The sequence below is a fragment of the Tyto alba genome, unplaced genomic scaffold (assembly GCF_018691265.1).
Source record: "Tyto alba isolate M040663 unplaced genomic scaffold, T.alba_DEE_v4.0 Super-Scaffold_20000042, whole genome shotgun sequence".
NCBI lineage: Eukaryota > Metazoa > Chordata > Aves > Strigiformes > Tytonidae > Tyto > Tyto alba.
In genome coordinates this window covers 9,894,595-9,912,059 of record NW_024881293.1, presented here as the reverse complement: position 1 = coordinate 9,912,059, position 17,465 = coordinate 9,894,595, and the positions used below count along the sequence as shown (strand labels likewise).

At 53.6% G+C, this 17,465-nt stretch overlaps 1 protein-coding gene across 2 annotated transcripts; it reads right to left on the bottom strand.

Moving 5' to 3' along the window:
• Positions 1–1,095: 1,095 nt before the first annotated feature.
• On the bottom strand, positions 1,096–15,760 carry BSG (basigin (Ok blood group)). 2 transcript variants are annotated; one of them, XM_042794388.1, is made up of 9 exons: positions 15,625–15,760; positions 10,891–11,238; positions 9,169–9,325; positions 7,236–7,324; positions 6,607–6,734; positions 6,109–6,382; positions 3,712–3,736; positions 2,771–2,841; positions 1,096–2,233 (listed from the first exon to the last, which is right to left on the bottom strand). In XM_042794388.1, exons 1-8 carry the CDS (start codon positions 15,695–15,697, stop codon positions 2,784–2,786), a joined length of 1,152 nt encoding a protein of 383 aa, XP_042650322.1. In that variant the 5' UTR covers positions 15,698–15,760; the 3' UTR covers positions 1,096–2,233; positions 2,771–2,783. The 2 variants fall into 2 exon arrangements, with proteins under 2 accessions (XP_042650322.1, XP_042650323.1); XM_042794389.1 differs by lacking the exon at positions 10,891–11,238 and having other exon boundaries at positions 15,625–15,755.
• Between the last annotated feature and the right edge of the window lie 1,705 nt (positions 15,761–17,465).

Here is a 17,465-nt window from a genome sequence, read left to right as displayed (position 1 = left end):
TCTCCCCCCAGGTCAGAGCAGGGCAACACGGCAGGGGCCTGTTCACACCCCGGCAGCGCCACAGGGCTCTGCCTCGACTTACATGGCAGCTTCCGTGGGCGAGCAGGCCTGGCCGAGAGTGGCAAGATGCTGCTCCATCCCCTCCCCAAGCTGTTTTCCCACCCGGTGCCTGCCCTGCCAAACAAAAGGCATAAATGGCGCTTTGTGCTGCGGCCCAAGAGCCGGGTCAGGCAGGACCCGTAAGCCTCGTGAAGGAAATTAAGCCATGCATTGATTTTTCACGAGGCCGGCTGCGAAAGGCTTGCATAACCCACTTACGTGCCGCAGATCCATGCTGCCTGGTCAGCCCCGGGACCAGCCCAGCTGATGACACACTGAGGCAGCAGAAATGCTCTCAGGAGGGACAGGGCCATCGCAGCCCCAGGCTGCCGGCACCGCTGTTAGACATGCGGGCCACTGCACTGTGGCCAGCAACTCCCCAGGCACAGACCTGCACTCGAGAGCCATGCTCCTGCATTACCCCTTCCCATGCAGGGAGAAGCATTTGGCTACAGGGCAAGGACACAGCCGACACCATCACCAGACCCAGGGGCTCACTTCTCCCCAGCCCCACTCCAGGAGATGCCCAAAGCGCAGAGCTCAGGCCTGGCAACAGGAAAGGGACCCCCCCATCACATCCTCCATCCAGGCACCACGCTGCACACAAAGGCCTCACACCTTTGCTCCCCCACACAGGAAAGGGCAGGGAGAAAGAAAAGTAAGTCCCGGGAGATGCACAAGACACACAAACAGGAGGAGTCCTGCAAGGGCTCATGTAGAGTAGGGACAATCCTTGGCCCCACAGCCACCAAGGAACGGTGCAGCAGGACGAGGTGATGCCTCTCCCCAAACTGGCGAGTGTGCCCCAGCGACCAGCGCTCTTCCAGGCTCTGCAGAGCAGGGAGCACCACTCGTCTGCCTTCACAGAGGCTCAAAACCTCCTGGTCTGCAGCCAGAGCTGGCACCCAACTGTGAGACACAGAAATGAGTCGGCAGGTCAGGCCATGCAGGGGTCCAGCCCGTAGAGGGAAGAAACCAGAGTCCAAACAAAGGTGGAAAAAAAAAAAAAAAAGAGGAATCATCTTTATTTGTGAAGTGTGTTAACAGATGGAACAGTTCAATGCTACCCAGAAATAAAGGTATTAGACTCCACTGAGTGTTCGCTCTCAGGCTCCTGTCACGCAAACATCACAATGGCTCAAGCACAAGAACACATGCTGTTAAACTGCACCCCCCGCCCCGCACCACCTAAACTCCCCCCCACCCCTGGTTCACTCTGCCCCTATCCCCCACCATAGCATTCATGGGTTGCTAGTAAGTTAAGATCAATCATATCCATCCCGTGTCCAGTTCTGACGCTGCCTCCTGGTTGTCTGAGTGACTAAGAACAGCTCTGGAGAACAGATTGGGAATGTGCCCGGCCCTGGGAATGGTGCTGGGTGGGGGTCAGGGTGGTGCAGCTCACACCCAGGAGCATCCTTCGCCCGCTCCTCCCCAGGAGCCGCGGCAGACATGCCTGGTGGCCCTGGCCCTGTGGCTTACAGGATACGTGCTGCTCCCATGCTGGAAAAGGTGCAGCCTTGCTCCAGGTGACGCATGGGGAAGACACAGAAACACCTTCCTAAACCCCTCGGTCAGATCAGGTCATCCCCAGATGGTCACCCAGGCAGTTTCTCCCTGCCCCACACCAAGAGGGCAGGGGAACAGACCTGCTGGGACCACGAGCCACACCAGCCACATCCCACCGAGCAGCACAAGGAGCTGTGCACATTGCACTGCCTGGTCAGGTCTTGTCCACAGCTCCTTGAGTGGCCTCAAACACTGAGGTGGGGCAAGGAAGGCATTTCAGAGCGGCCCTCCCCAACACACCCTGTTCTTCCCAGAGGCAAGGAAGAAATAAGTTGTACTCCCACCCACCCCGTCTGTACCAACACAAAGAAACCTAGGACAGAGACAGCCAGTGACCTAGACTACCAGAAACATGGGATTTACATTTACAGGTAGAAAAACCCTCCCATAACTCTTTTTTTTTAAAAAAAAAGTGTATTTTAGATTCTACATCATAAGTTTCTTTAGAAAGTGAATTAACTGAATCGCAAGGATGCACTAGAATATTTCATGGTGCTATTTTACCAAAAAAAAAAATCAGAAGAAAACCAAAATTGTCCAGATGAGTTCTTCATCTACATGTCACCTGTCAGGAGAGAAAGAAAAGCCAGTTAGATAACCCAGTTGTATCAGTAAGGCTGCACTGTGCTAAAGGGGTTTGATGGAGTAGTACAGGACAAAGGCTCAGTAAAGCTGTAGGCCAGGACCGGTCTCCTGCTCCAGCCCAGGGCAGGAGCTACCGGGCAGTCCTGACCTTCCCAGGCTTCACAGCCCCACGGTAGAGTCCAGCACTTCGCTCTCCCCTCACCAGTTGGGGCAGGGGCCAGACACCCCACCGTTCCCCACAGGCAGCCCCAGCAGCTTTGGCAGGTTCCTACTGACAGCCTTTGCCTGAAATTCACCACAACACGTGTTTCCCCAGGTCCTGCAGTACAATGTTGGGCCAGAAGAGCCCCTGCCTGCACAGATGCTGCCACCCCCCCAAAGACCCTCTGCAGATGCAGCTGACAGAGCGCTCTGGCCAGGGATGCAGCCAGGCTGCTGCAGGAGCCCTGCGCTGGGAAGGGTGAGAAGCCTGGCCCCACAGCCCTTCCCAGCTGCACCCCCTGGGAATGGCACTCACCCGGGCCCTGCTCTTAGTTAGCATTTCTCTGGCGGACATTCTTGTCCTTGTGGTTTGTGGCATTACTTTTCCTGGAAAGAGAAAAGCAGCAGTGAGGAAATAAAAAGCACAAAGCCACACCCTACCCACTAATGTAATCCAGTGCGGAGCCGCGGACGAACGACACGCCGAGACGGGTTCAGTGTGGGAGATAGAGCATCAATCAATGTGTCTCTTTATTGGTCCAGGGTACATATATTTATACAGACAATGATAATTATTATGCCTACTAGTCACTAGCTGATTGGCTTAAGCTCTAAAGGTCGTATTTGCACGGTCCACCTACTTGCAGTTAGCTTACAGCACAAGCTTCTCATAACACTAAGTTTCTCATGCTACTATTTCTGATTCCTGTTGACTTGTTTTCGATACACGACAGTACCGTAACACAATGTTTCTCAGACCACCGTTATCATAACACTAGGTTTCTCAGACCACTATTCCTAATTCCCCTTAACCTGTTTTCGACACACCACGGTACACAGGGCTGAAGCGTCCTTGACATTCCTCATGTATCAGCAGCTGCGAGCAGCTGCAGGCAAACCCTAGTGAGGCTCAGCATCAGCAGCTAGAGCAGGCTCTGATCATACAATTGCTCGGTGGGCTCAGGACTCTTGTCTCTGAGCCATTCTCCAACAATCCAGGTCGAAATAGATGGTCAAGATAAGGAAAAATGAGATTAGTTACCAGAACAGTGTCAGTTTGAGACACTGGTGCCGTCCCCAGTTATATGTGGTTTATACACAGTCCGCATTAAAGGAGCCATGGCGGGGAAGTCTCCCAGCCAGCAAACTAGGGTGTTAATCTCACACCAGCTAGCTTTTATATTCAGAGCAGATTCCCTGGATGGATGTGATCTGGCAGTACAAATCTGGTTAAATATGAAAAAGCAAGGTACTTACAGTGGTGCAGAACCTCCATCATCATCTTCGCATTCAGGACCACACAGAAAGAAAGAAAGAACAGCATCAGGGAAGAGCACGTAAAAAGTAATCTCTGCCACCTCGAAAACTCTGGGGACTGCATTCCAGACAATTTACTGGATACTGCTGCCTGCACAGGACTGAATCCAAAAGGTTCTCTCATCCACAGGGCCCCGCAGAGCAGTGGGCTAATTCTTACTAGAGCACTGCCACCCCCTGCGTAGAGTTTTAAACTGCTTCTCATCTAAACTTAGACAAGACACAAACTTAAGACATAAGCTCCTGTTGCTTGTGTTGGCACAGGGTAGGTTTGGCTCACAGGGTAATTAAATCACCACCACCACCCCCCCCAGCAACTGGCAGAAGTCAGGTCTGGAACTTCGTTAACCCTGAGGCACACCTGAGGCTACCCTCAGAGGCCACAGAAGTAGAATTACACAGGGAAGCACCCAGGCAGTCTTTAAAACAGCACCGCTGACCAGTAACATGTTTAACATTTGCACCCCACGTATCCTCAGCACACCAGTCTCTCCACCACCAGCACTTAAAACTGGAAGAGAGAATCACAGACCAACTGGTGAGACAGCACAGCCGCCGCTGACCTTCCGGCTGTTCTCCCCCCCAGCACCAACTCGGGGGCTCCCAGATCTGAGCAGACTTCAACAGCAAGTGAAGGGGAATTCAAACAGGCTGTTTCAGGAACGAGGCTTTACGCAGCAGCATGCCCTTCTTCCTCCCCACACATTTTGTGAAGTCAAAATAAACACGCTGCACACCACGTTCTTGCTACACTGAGAAGCACAGCTAAGAAAACATCTCTGCCAACACATGCCAAGCCCTGGGGCCTGTCAAGAGCTCCTTGGAATCTGCCACCTTCCAGCAGAAGGCTCCCCATCATCTCTTCCACAGCCCAGGCTCCCCTCAAGCGGCACAGAGCAGCGAGGCCCACGCTCCAAGCACTGGGACTGCCTTGGGCACCAAGATCTGCTCACAGCTGTTGAGAGGATGGCTGCAGAAACACAGCTGGAACTATCTTCTACTCACCATTTGAGGGCGGACCCAGCAGCAGAGAAGGGAAGCGTGGAAAGAGAACACCAGCAAAGGACACCACACCCTCCACAAGCCAGACTCTCTCCATCCCAGGCAACAGGGAGCAGCCAATTCACAGCCACGTACTGTGAGGACCAGCACTTCTCCGAGCTGGCTCAAAGAATTACTGCTGCCTCCTCAAGAGGGGCAAAGCTACAAAGACTTTTGGGGAGACATAACCACTTTACACCAGGAAAGTGTGAAGCTCTGTATGCTTGTCAAGCAGGTATGATGTTGCGTCCTCATCCACAAGCACTTGGGAACCTGAGCTTAAGAGCTCTGGCCAAGGAGCATCAGGACACTTCAGTATACACACCCTGTCTTCATGTGTCAAAGCATCTGCTACAGCTCTGACGGGTCAGGACTCGACATGATCTGGACCAGGCTGATATCATCAGAAACCAGATCACTCCACACACACAGGCTGTAGGTTTATTTGCTAGAAGCTGCAGCTACAACATCCTTAAGACTACATCTGCCTTCCAGCCAAGAGTGTCAGAGGGCAAAGCATCTGCTTGTAAAACTGCCTGGAGTAGAACTCCCCAAACCCTGTAGTTAGGGAAGAGATATTTAGTTTTAGTCCCTCAGCCTACCTGATGTGCTGCTCCCTAGCAGAGCACTAAGGGGCCTGACCCAGCAAGCAGGAAGGATACCAGGCATTTACACTTCATTGTTAACTGGATCAGATAAGGGAGTAGCAACTGAGCTAACACAATGCAGATTGTTACTGATAAGGAAAGGGAGGAGCCGATATTTCCAGAACAGATTAAAGATAGCACTAGGTTTCGAGGAAGTCAGAGTCAGTGTGGATTTGATGACCCAAAACAGATTCATGAACTGAACCTGAATTAAGCTAAATGTGGTCTTGTGGAACCACTGACACGGTCCCCTGATTTAGAGGCACCATAAAAGCTCTGCTGCTTATTCAGAAATTAGTTTCTCCAGAATGTTAGCTGCCAGAGAAAATCCAGTCCTGCAGACACTCACGTGAAACACTTGAGCAAAGTGCAGAGGAACTGGTGAGACAAAAGGTCAGGCTGACCTGCACTGAATCTTATCTCACTCCAGACCCAAAGCACAGCTTGAAGGACTGTCAGAAACAGTACAATTAATTGCAACTTTAGCCATAAAGTAGCCTGGTTAAGACTGCCATGGCTTTACAAGTGCCCTGAGAAGGAGCCCTCAAATTAATGCTCAAGTACTCAAAGTTATCAACGAGAACGTTTTGCCTACACCCTATGAGTTACTTGGTCTCCCCAGAAAGATTTAACCCCAGACACCTCTTACCATCAAGAACTTCATCTGGCTTCCTCCTCTTCTCATAGATGAAGATGATGGTGACAAGAACGAGGACTTCTGCTACAATACCCAGGAAGGGCCAGAGTGCTGCCAGGCGGCTGCGTACGCGCAGGTTTACCATAGCGTCACCAAAGCCGTGAGAGTTGGTGGCATTGCAGCGGTAGTCACCTGTATCTTCCTCAATATTCAGTTTAAGAATACGTAACTCCGTCTTGTTGCCACTGGACTTGATTATGTATCGACCAGAACCATTGATGATGGGCTGGAGGGAGGGACAGACAGACAGACAGCTCTCAGGGCAGTGCTGACACTAGGGGAGCTGCTCACTTACCATGCATGGTCCTACCACTACAGAAATCCTCCTTGCCATGGCACTGAGGAGGCTACTCTGAAATAGCTAATTCTGACGAGACGAGGTCTGCCAGCTCTGTGCTGGGAAGTAGGGTCGGCAGAAGGGGAGAAAGAGTATGAAACCACAACACTTACCCCTTGACCATTTTTGTACCAGACCCAAGAGGTGGCAGGGGGGAAAGAGGGATTCTTGCAAGTCAGCACACCAGTGTCCCCCTCATTCCCATGCTCAGACTTCTTGTATGCAATCACTTGGGGTGGAACTACGGCAAGAGAAAAAGAAAATCAGACCCCTCATAGAAAACACCTAGAAGATTTGTACTCCCTGCAGTTCAATTAACCAGGACAGCGTTACCCATAAAGCTTGACTTCAGTTTAAGAAATGTGTTAATAGGTCTGTTCCCCTCACTTGCCCATTGTTTGGCATTTTCAGAGAGGAAAGCACATCAAGCTGCCTCAAGGAAAGCTCAAATAGATTTGTCCACCAGGTATCACACCTCTCCCATTATTCTTGTGGGAACATACCCACAGATGGCTGATTTAATGCAATGTCTAAAAGCTGACCCTACAGACACTTTAGCTGCCTGATAAAATGGAGCTGCCCCACAAAGCAAGTCTGGAAGTACATGTAGAGTCCTTCAGCCTTATCAGTAAGGGCTAAAAGCAGCTTTTCAAGTTGCTGAAAAGACACCAAAGCAAAGCGTTCAGGAGATGACAGCTTCCCCACTCCCCTCCTCAGACCCAGAGCAAACATATGAAGTTACCTGAAACGTTCACTTGTACTGATACCTCTGGGCTTGTTTTGTAGACACATTCATAGATGCCAGAGTGGTCTTCTATCTTCCCCTTGATTCTACCAAAAAACAGGATGTCAGACAAGCATTCAGTACACCTGACTTATCCACAGATACCAGACTCTACACCCACAGAAACAGACATCCATAAACATCAGCAATCTTCTCCACAGGCAGTTTCTCCCATTCCAGCACCAGTACTTACACTGCATCATGTATCTACAGCAACCCAACTCTCAACCCTTCTCTCCCCAAACACCAAGGATGGCAGAAGAGGATTTCACATGCACCAAATCTGACATGGGTCTGTCAAGTCACTGATCACCAAGACTTCCTGATCTTCTGTCCTGAATCCTGAAAACCATCAGCTTTCACCCCCTAACCCAGAGCATTCATCCCATCAGGGCCTCTACAAAGGCAAAAAATTTAAGACCTAGCCTGTTAGATATTACCGATTAAAAAAAAAAGAAAACAAAAACAGGAGCACCAGGACAACATTACACCATCACCAGGTGCAGTGTCATACATACACTTCAGAAGTGGCAAACTCCATGCTCCTCCCTCTTGCATACAAGCCCCAGGCTCATTAAAAATAAAATAATTAAAAAAAAAAAAAAAAAAAAATCACACCCTATTGAGCAAAGCCAACAATCTGAAGTGCAGCAAGAGAGTACTCTAGTCTGCACAACCCAGGACATGGCCACACATCTCATGTAAGACATCAGCCCTGCAGTTCACCTGTAAAAGACAGGCAAGGAGCTTAGGACAACTGATTCAGAGGATGCTATTTCTCCCATGAAGGAAACTCATTGAACCACATGGCAAAGCAGTGGCAAAGAAACATCAGTCTGGGTTACTCTGGATTGATCCAAGCATAGGGATAACTCTCCCATTTTCCCTTTTGTAAAGCTGCTGCAATGGGATTTAGTGGATTATGCTGCACTGCAACAAACATCTCATTCTGCAGCTTAGTAATACCCACACGAGGGAAAGGGCAGGCAAAGTTTCAGTCCCATGGCTGCACTGGGACAACAGGCTGTTTGTTAGTTCTGCTGTGCGTGGTGCTTCCCACTTCCAAAAACCACTCAGCTAAGGAATTGAGGTCACGCGAGGGAGGCTGGGTTATAAATACTTTAATCCTTGTTCAGCTCCCTGTTGCTATGGGGAGACAGGCACGTCGGCACTGCGATACAAAAGGACATGATGCCTCTACAGCTGCTGGGTCAGTGCCAGCCAGGCCTGACTGTAATCAAAAAGCAAAGCTCACTGCACTGGTACAATAAGGCTGGTATTCCTGCTTCTGCTCAGCTACACCCTGCAAAGAGTTTCTGAGCATTGACCATAAGTTGCAGGCAGCTTCCCAGCTTGGTCTGCAAGAGCCATTGGACTTTGGAAAGGTACATAAACCCCAAAGGCAGAGACAACATACACTGGAGTGTCTCATTCCACACATGGCCTCGGGGGAGCAGGGAGCTGATGTCCTGCCCAGAGCTGGGGTCCCCAAAGCTCTGGGAAAACAGCTGTAGCAGCAATGTCTGTGCAGATGGGCCAGGCAGCAGCCCTAGCCGTGTCACCCGCTGCACCTGACAAACCAGAGCCCAGCTGAATGCCTGCACAAAAACATGAAGCAGCAGAACTCTCTTACTAAGAGGATATTTGTAGGATATAACTTTCCCCTCCTCCTCCTTTTTGCTCCCCCCTCCCCATAAAAGAGAAAATGTTGAGCCTTACCAAAACTTTGCTTAGCTGGTCTTATGTTCTAAAGTTTAAAAGCCTATATTTTCAGCAAGACTGCAAGAACTTAGTTTCAGGTTCAGCTGACGGGAAACATTAACTGCCTCTGGTAAAAAAAAACCTGTCCCCTGTGTTCAGATTCTTATCTGACTTTGCCTCTGACACTCACATGTAACTGGTGGAAGCACTTGAGTCCGCGTCGGTTTGAACTATCTCGCCCCAATGCATCCATTCGTGACCCTGGATGGCAGGGTAAGTCCCAGTCATGTTACAGGTGAGGATCACCATGTCAGAAGAATTGTTTATGTGAATTTTGACATCTGGACCTGCATTCATAAATAATTTGACAGAAGTTAACATGTGGTATTCCAGAGGTCACGTGCCTGGACAAGAACCTTTAATGCAGACAGTTACCAAAACCCACAGCTCCTTGTCTCTAGCATAGCTTTCACTTACCTTTGCCACCAGCTTCCTACCAGAACTGATGATACCAGCATAGGAGAGGCTCAAAAATGGGGCAACTGGGGCCTGACTGCACCTAGCCATAACCGATGCTGCCCCTGCAGCTGCTCTGCCATGAGCGGGATCACTGCTGCGGGCTCTGGACTATTCCGAGCCTCCTGCTGTCCCTCCAGCAGCACCAAGTGTTCAACGAGCAACGGCCAAGGTCATGCCGTGAAGGGTGGTTACAAGAATATGGCTCTCTGTTTTTATGAGCCACTACAGCACTTGCTGTGCCAAGAATCTGAGCAGATTTAGACACCTCCAGGTAACCTAATGGATGTCAGTCAAGACCCTCTTTGGTGAGGGGTAGCAAACAAGACTATGTGAGCAGTATGTGCATCATCTGATGCACATAAGAGATTAGAGTTATATTTTCTCCAGGGAGAAAACAGAGAACCATGATTCCAAAAGGTCTCGGGCCTCCATGTGCCAAGTAGTAGTAAATTATGCAACAGAAGATGACTCGGGCATTTCTGCTTGCAGGAGGCACTCCAGGAAAACAGCTGCCATTAGAAGCACCATTATACAGCCCTGCACTTCCTACCCTTCCTCCCAGTCTCAATCTCGGAAGAAACAGTTTTTGCACAGGGCTGACGTGCATTTTGGTTTTCCTCTTACCCAAACTCCACTGCAAGAAGGTTCTGCTGGAGTTCTGTATTCCCTAGCACATTTACACTGAAAAGACTGCTATGCTGCTCTGCTAATGTCAGGATTCTGGTAAGATCTTTGGAGGATGTTCAATTCCCCCACACTGGCCCAGGTTTCTGCTACTCAGAGCAGCTGCCTGTTAGCTCCAGAGTCTGAGTGCCAGCTCTGCAAGCAGAGGGAATCTGGCCACTTCCACAGGACAAGCAACTACATCACACTCAGTGTCACACACAGACACGGCCATTTCAAAAACGGTTGCATCTCAAGAAACTCAAAGCAGGTTTTGTTCCCCACAGCTTGTATCACTAGCAAGAAAGGAAGCTTAAAGCAAGGCTGTTCACAGGAGCAGAAGCTGTACGAGCTGTAGGGAAGGGACGGTTTGTCAGTGGTGGTTAGGGCAGAGTCTACCGCAGAATCAAGACTCTCAATTCTACAAGCCAGCACCGGGACTCGGAGGCACTCGGGAATAAGCGGTAGGTTCCAGGTCTTTGGCTCCGGAAAAGGCACAGGATTGCCGAAGGGCATTTTGGTTGGGAAGCCACAACCCTTTTTGAGCAAGGTCAAGTCACGGGTGGTGAGGGAGATGACAGAGGGTGGGAGTCTCTCAGTTCTACAGCTGGGGTGGGAGGGTGAGGGGAGCTTTCGGGAGCCACAGGACACGGGTGCAGGGGTGAGCATGGCAGGAGACTCAAGACACCGGTGTCCGAGCAAGTGCCAAGGCCTCAGCATGGCCACTCACGTTCGATGACAAAAACGTTCGCCTGGGAACGGATCCACTTGACTTTGGGGCTCTTCGACAAGTGGTTGCGGTCAGGGTCGTTGCTAGCCCGGCACTCATACATGCCCGAGTCGTCGCTTGTGAGGTTTGCGATGTAGATGGTACTGGTAGAGTGCAGGTTGTAGGTGGCGTTGATTTTGACACGGTCCTGCCGTGCGCCATCCCAGAGCTGAGCATAGGTCTCATTTGGCTCATTTCCCTCAAACCACCACTGGATCTCAGGGATAGGATTACCAATCGCCTCGCAGTACAACTCGACGCTGTCCTGAGTCAGTCTCTTTTGAGACAGCGGTGACTTTATAAAACCAGCTATGAGTTGAAGAGGTATTAGTGCAAAGTGTTAGTGCAAAGCAAGAATTCACCCTCTACAAGCAAAAAAAGAATTCAGCCATTGAGAAGAGGCCACACAATCTCCAGAGCAGCATGCTCTTCCCTCCCTCCCTCCCTCCCCTCCACGCTCTCTGAACACAGCCCAGCTCAGACAGGGCAGTTATTTTTAATTGTTGCATCTCCAGCCAACAACACCCTCTGCGGCTGCTGCAGAACCAGAGCACACAAACCAGCACATGTTATTTGCCACTATCCAAACAAGAAACTCACAGCAGTCACGGCATGGCGAGGGACGGTGTTACAGCACAACGCTCACTGGGACAGACCAAGTGCCAGCAGTGCTCCCCCAGACACTTGCCCGGCCCCCACGCATTTGCAGTTCGGGATGAAGACAACAACATATTTTTGTTGCAAGGGCTTATCCAGCCTCTCCTGGTCCCCACACCAATTCAGCACTGGCCGTGCTGTAGCAAGGCGCCTGTCGTGACAGAGCCGGCACAGCAAGGTGCGGGGGCAGCACCCGGCACACAGCCCGAGCCCCTGCTTAGTCCATTTAGTCGGGACGACCGTCATGGGAAAAGTGCCTCGTTACCCCCCTCTTGCCCCAAGGAGGGACTCGTCCATTCCTCCTCCCTGCACACACCCAAGGTCAGTTAAACGTGATTCAGAGCTGGGGGGGTCCTGGAGCCCCCCAGTCACTGCATGGGGACCGGAGAACACGGTGCACCACTGCACCCGCCGTACCCTCTGGGTGGTCCCATCCGCCAGCCCCCACCGCACTGCAGAGGCTGCTCCCCCCACGCTCCGTTCACTGACATGCCCAGCAGGTACCTTTAAACACAGGATTAAGATAACAACTTTTCTGAGGGGGAGGAACGTCTTGCACAAGACAGTGCTAGCCAGGTGAGAAAACACGCAGCGCTTGTTGTCATACAAACAGCGAAATCAGACTTTTCATCTTGGGCGAGATAACTCTGCAGAGCTAAATTAGTAACAGACTAAAATCCTGAGAGGCAGCTGCAGGCCAGGGCAAGGGTGTTTTTCAAACAGCTCTTGCAGCGAGAGGCCGGAGGGTTCAGCTTTCGAAAGCAGACAGGCCAAAGGTGGGTCCGCGGGCGCCGCGCTGCCGAATGGTGCTGGGCTCAGGCTCCCGGCCAGGCGCGGCTCAGCGGCCGCCGCAGTCCCCAGCCCTCCCTGGGAGCAGCCAGGATCTATCCACACCGCTGCGGGAAACTGCATCACTCGTGAGTCGAGGTCACCGGCGTGACTCAACCTCCGGCAGATTTAAGAAGAACTAGTTAAGCTTGCGACACGTCCTTCCTGCACACCGACTGCGATTCGGATGTGCTGGAAGCAGGCTTTCGGGGCATCCTGCGCACCAAGGTGGCTTCCAGGGAATTCATTTACGTGGTTATTCAACACTTAAAAAGTTCACGATTATATGTAATCCTCCATATATGTACCACAACACACAGGCACAAAGGAGGTACGTTTGGGGGCAAATGTTTTGTTTGTTTTTTGAATGTCTGAAGATGTTTTAGTAAGAAATCCTATGATTTTTTTTTTTTTAAGTGTAGAAACAAATCAGTATTACAAAATCAAGTTTGCCCAAACTCAAAGAAAATGCAAGTTAAGTCTTCAAGGTAAGCTTCAAGAGTTCTAAAATAAAGCAATTCCACATTTCTCAAAGGAAAAAATAGCTTTACATGCTAAAGCTTTAAAAGTCTAGAAGAATAAACATGCTCAAACAAGGAAGGAGAGATCTGACCCTCATGTGAGATCAAGACAATTTTAGAAGGTGGCTGATGCGAATTTTAAAGTGGGAGGTGACAGGGGTCCCAAAAGACATATGTGGGTATCGGCTGTAAGCAGCTTTCCCATACACTGAGTTTCACTTCTACAACTGACCTGTCTGCCAGATGGGTTTTTTTACACCACAGGCCTGTGATTAAACACTCCCAACCACCTAATTTTGAGGAGTCATGGAACTGACTACAGCACTTGTAGAAGCCTGTCCCATTTTAACTACAGCCTGATTTAAAATGGAAGCTAGTAAAGATCAAGGTTTTTTCTTACAGATACAAGGTGATTATTGTATGCTGACAAAATAAGCTGTTGCAAGGTTATTTGCTCTGAGTTAGAGGGCACTTCACGTATTCAGACAGGCCAAAAAGCTTCAGCAAGCAGCAACAGCAGCAAGTCCCATTTGCATTCACATGGGATTATGACCCCTCTCCTCCCAGCACAAAGCAGAGCGGGCAATCAAAGCCCTGGCTCCCAGGGCTGGGGAACACGCCTGTGAGCCCCAGGGCACACCAGCACAGCCAGCATCAACCCCCTGGAATCCATCAGAGCTATTCAAAGGGTTTCCAAATGGTGACAGGCTGCATGTTGAGATAAGCTCACATAAACAAGACACTCTTCACAGAACTGAGCTGGGCACTTGGGCGCAGGGTGGTATCTGACCAAGCCGGACAGTGGCGAAGGCAGACAAGACCTGATAGCGTTCTCCCAAGTCACCTTCAGACTAAAAACAACCTCTTGCCTCGAGCAGAAGGAGGAGTCCTCATGCTGCAAACAGTGTCTGCAAGCCGGACACACTCCAGGCAGCGGAGCCTGGCCTGAGCCCGCGCTGTCCCGCAGGACACGCTCTCCTCTCGGCCTCACAAGTGGATACACGAGGCTCTGGTACTTATTGCCATTTCCACTAATAGCTATAAAATTTACTCTGCCCCCTAAGTTTTGCATAAGGAGGCAGTCACAACACAACCAGGTCAGAGGCAAGTGCTTTCAGTTGGGGTAGCCCCTTCTGAGCGCCCCGAGTCCAAACGCACGCCTACAGATTTTTCAGCCAGTCGGTCTGCATGGTGAGCTACCGAGAGCTGGGACGCTGCAGTTTAAAAGGGCCACCTCTCCTGGAGTCTGCTCCATAAAGCCAAATTAAACACTGAGGAGAGGTAAAACCCTCACTTTCTAGCCCCCCACTCTGCTTGCTTGAAGAATGAGCATCATTGCACAGCAAGCCCAAGAGCCCCACAGCCACGGTAGGACATGGGCATTACACAACTGACGGGCCTGCTGAGCAGCTCTTCCTTTCGAGGTTTTTCTGACCAAGGATAGAAACAGCCTTCTCCACATCTCATTGGCAGCAATCCCTCAGACAGGAGATTGCTCATCGCAGGCCCCTGCCAGCGCGCGCTGCGGCAGAAGGAGTGGGAGGCAGCCAGCACAGGCAGTTTTCAGGTTAGTTTATGAAACTCGCGTTTCACCCCATAAGTGTGATGCTTCGGAGAAGGCCCTGCCCTGCCCTCCTGCTCTGCATAACTCTGCCGCAAGGAAATACAGACTTCTGTCACTACCCCTGGATTTTTCAGAATCTACCCGCTCTTCCACCCTTCAACCTTTGTGTTGAGCTCTACTACACTGAAGTAAGTCTGATACCACAACCAGGCTCCAAATTTTTTAGTACTTGATATGCTAAACAGCCAGGAACAACAGCCTGCCACTCACAATAAAACAAAGCCTTTACCATCAGCACCTCCAGCACCAGGTCTGAATCAGAGAATGCAGAGTCCTCTGGGCAAAAAAATCCCAGCGTGTCTGCCAAGGCAGCCCAGCCCGGCCAGCTGTGGCTCTGAGCACACCAGTGGGCCAGGCTCCTCCGATGCCAGCTCAAAAAGGGAGAAAACGACACGTGAGAGAAACAGCACTGGGCAAATCCTGGCTCGCTTGGGGCTGTGGTTTAAGAGCCCGACAACAGGCTTCTGTAACTCCCGGCACTGCATCCAGCTTCCAGCCTACATCATAAACTGCCAGAGACCAAGAGCAGCCATTGTTTCCTCATTAGGAGATTATCAACTTAAGCGCCATGTGAACATCTTTAAGGTTTTTAAGCCGAGAGATCTGTTACTCCTCATAAGCCCTGCAAACCAGAGAAGGGGCTGCGAGGAATAAACTTGCTCATTTTCACTAAGGGGAAGCCAGGCCCGAGCGGCTGGAAGCGCCGGAGACTTCAACGCCTTTCCGCCGACGGGGACCGAGCCCAGGCACCCCCTCCCCCCCCCCCCCGGAGCCCCCCGCCCGCGGCGTGGATCTGGGTCGCCCCCCGCCCGCCCTCCAGCCCCGCCCGCTGCGCGACGTGCCTGGCCGCAGGGCGCCCGCTCCGCTCCGCCCCCCCACGCCACCGCCCGAGCCCGCCCCGGAGCCCCGCAGCCCCCCGCCCCGGCCCCCGACCGACAGCCGCCCCCCGGAGCCGGGACTGCCCCCCGCCGGGCCCGAGCCCGCCCGCCCGGAGGGACCACTGCCCGACACCCCCCCACCCCCAAAGGACCCCCGACCGAAACCCGCCCCCTCGTCGGCCCGTACTTGTCCCCGCAACGCCGGCGGGCAGCCCGCCGAGGAGGAGCAGCGCCAAGAAGCCGCGCAACCCCGCCGCCATCTCCGCCTGCGCCCCGCGCCGCGCCGCGCCGCCCGCTATAAGCGCCGCGCCGGGTCACGGCGGCGGGGGGCGGGCCGGCGGCTGAACACGCCCCCCTCGTCCCTCCCGACGGCCAATCGCGCAGCGCTCTGGCAAGACGGACCGCCCACCCAGCCCGGCTCAGCCAATCAGAGCGAAATACTGGCGGAGCACCCTTCTCCTCCCTCCGGTCCCCCGCGGGGAGAGCCGGTTCGGGCCGGTCCCGCCGCGGCCACGCCCACCGGGGTGGTGTGCGGAGGGGGGGGGGGGGGGAAGCGGCCGCATGGGCACCGAAACGGCAGTGGGGGGTCGGTCACGGCGTCGGGGAGAGGCGCCGCCGCCGCATCGCTCCGTGCTGCGGCGGGAGGCCCGGGGGCCGCGATCCCGGCCGCACACGGCAGGGAGCGGGCGGAGGTGCCGGCCCAGCGACGTGGGGGCGGAGGTTAAAAACACATCGGGAAGGGTTTCCGGTCCTGCCGCGCCGAGGAGCACGTGTGACATGGCGAGAGCGGCGGCGGGGACGGGCTGCACCCCACGCACCTTCCCCCGGCCGTGCGACCCCGCGGGGCACGGCGTGGGGGCCGCGGGGAGCTCGTGGGCACGCAGTGGGTCCCCTAGCGGGGCCGGGTGCCACCAGGGCTCGGGGTGAGCCGTGGCCGTGTCCCCGCAGCGGGACCCGCGGGACGGGAACCGGGCGGCGCCTCCTCGGCACCGGGAGCGGGGCAGAGACAATAGCTCCTGCAAACAAGAGCGGGGCCGGTGCCAAGACAAACCGGCAGCCCAGGGACCCGGCGGCTGCACGGGGCTGTCCCGCAGCCTCCGCCAGGTGCTCCGGAGCCCCTGGTCGGGGGTCCCCCCAAAATGAGGGGAAAGCGCCTGGCCGCGGGATCTGAGCCCCGGCCGTACGTTTTGTGAGGCCGGGGGGGGTGCGGGGGGGGATGCTGGGCCTCGGCAGCCCCCCGGGCGTCACGGGAAGTGCTGCCGAGGGGCTTCAGCCCCAAACCAGCCAGGGCAAAGGGGCCTCTGCGAGGCAGCGGCTCCGTCCTCAGCTCTTCCCCGTCCCAGGAGCCAACCCAGCTAGCGCAGCCCCGAGAGCAAAGTGGAGAGCTCGCAGCCGGGGGTGCTGGGCAGGGTCGCAGGAAGAGCCAAAACAATGGGGCCGGTGGCGCCAGTTCCCACGGCGCTCTCTGTGGGGATCTGCCGGCTCTTGGAAGCTCCTGAACCTTCCTGGAGCATTTCTTCCCCCAAATGCCATGTGTGCCCTTAGCCTGTCCTGCACGGCCACCGCAGTCCCTTTTGCACTGGAGGGACTCAGCAGGCACCACTCCTGTGATGCAGAAATTGGGCAGAGCACAGACCCCGTGGCATCCTCCAGCCAAGGAGCCTGCCCTGCTCCGTGCAGCCTCCAGCACGTCACATCTTGTGGCTGGTGCTGCTGGGAGCTCTCAGCCATCCAGGCTGGGGGAGAGGGGCTATGGAGACCCCAGTACATTCCTGGTAGCAGGGCAGTGAGCAGTCACCTCTCTGAGCTGCCCAGTTCTGCAGGGCCAAGGCTGGGGAACTCCTGGACGCCCCAGGGCTCGGGGGCAGCTCACAGTGCCACCAGGAGCGTGACCCCATCTCCTGCATTAGCAGCAGGGAGGTAACTGTCTGCAAGCAGCCCGTGAAGGCAGTGAGTACATGGGCACAGCCCTTTGTGCTCCAGGGGTGGGGACCACCCAGGTTGGGGGAAGCTGCTGGGGGCTGTGGA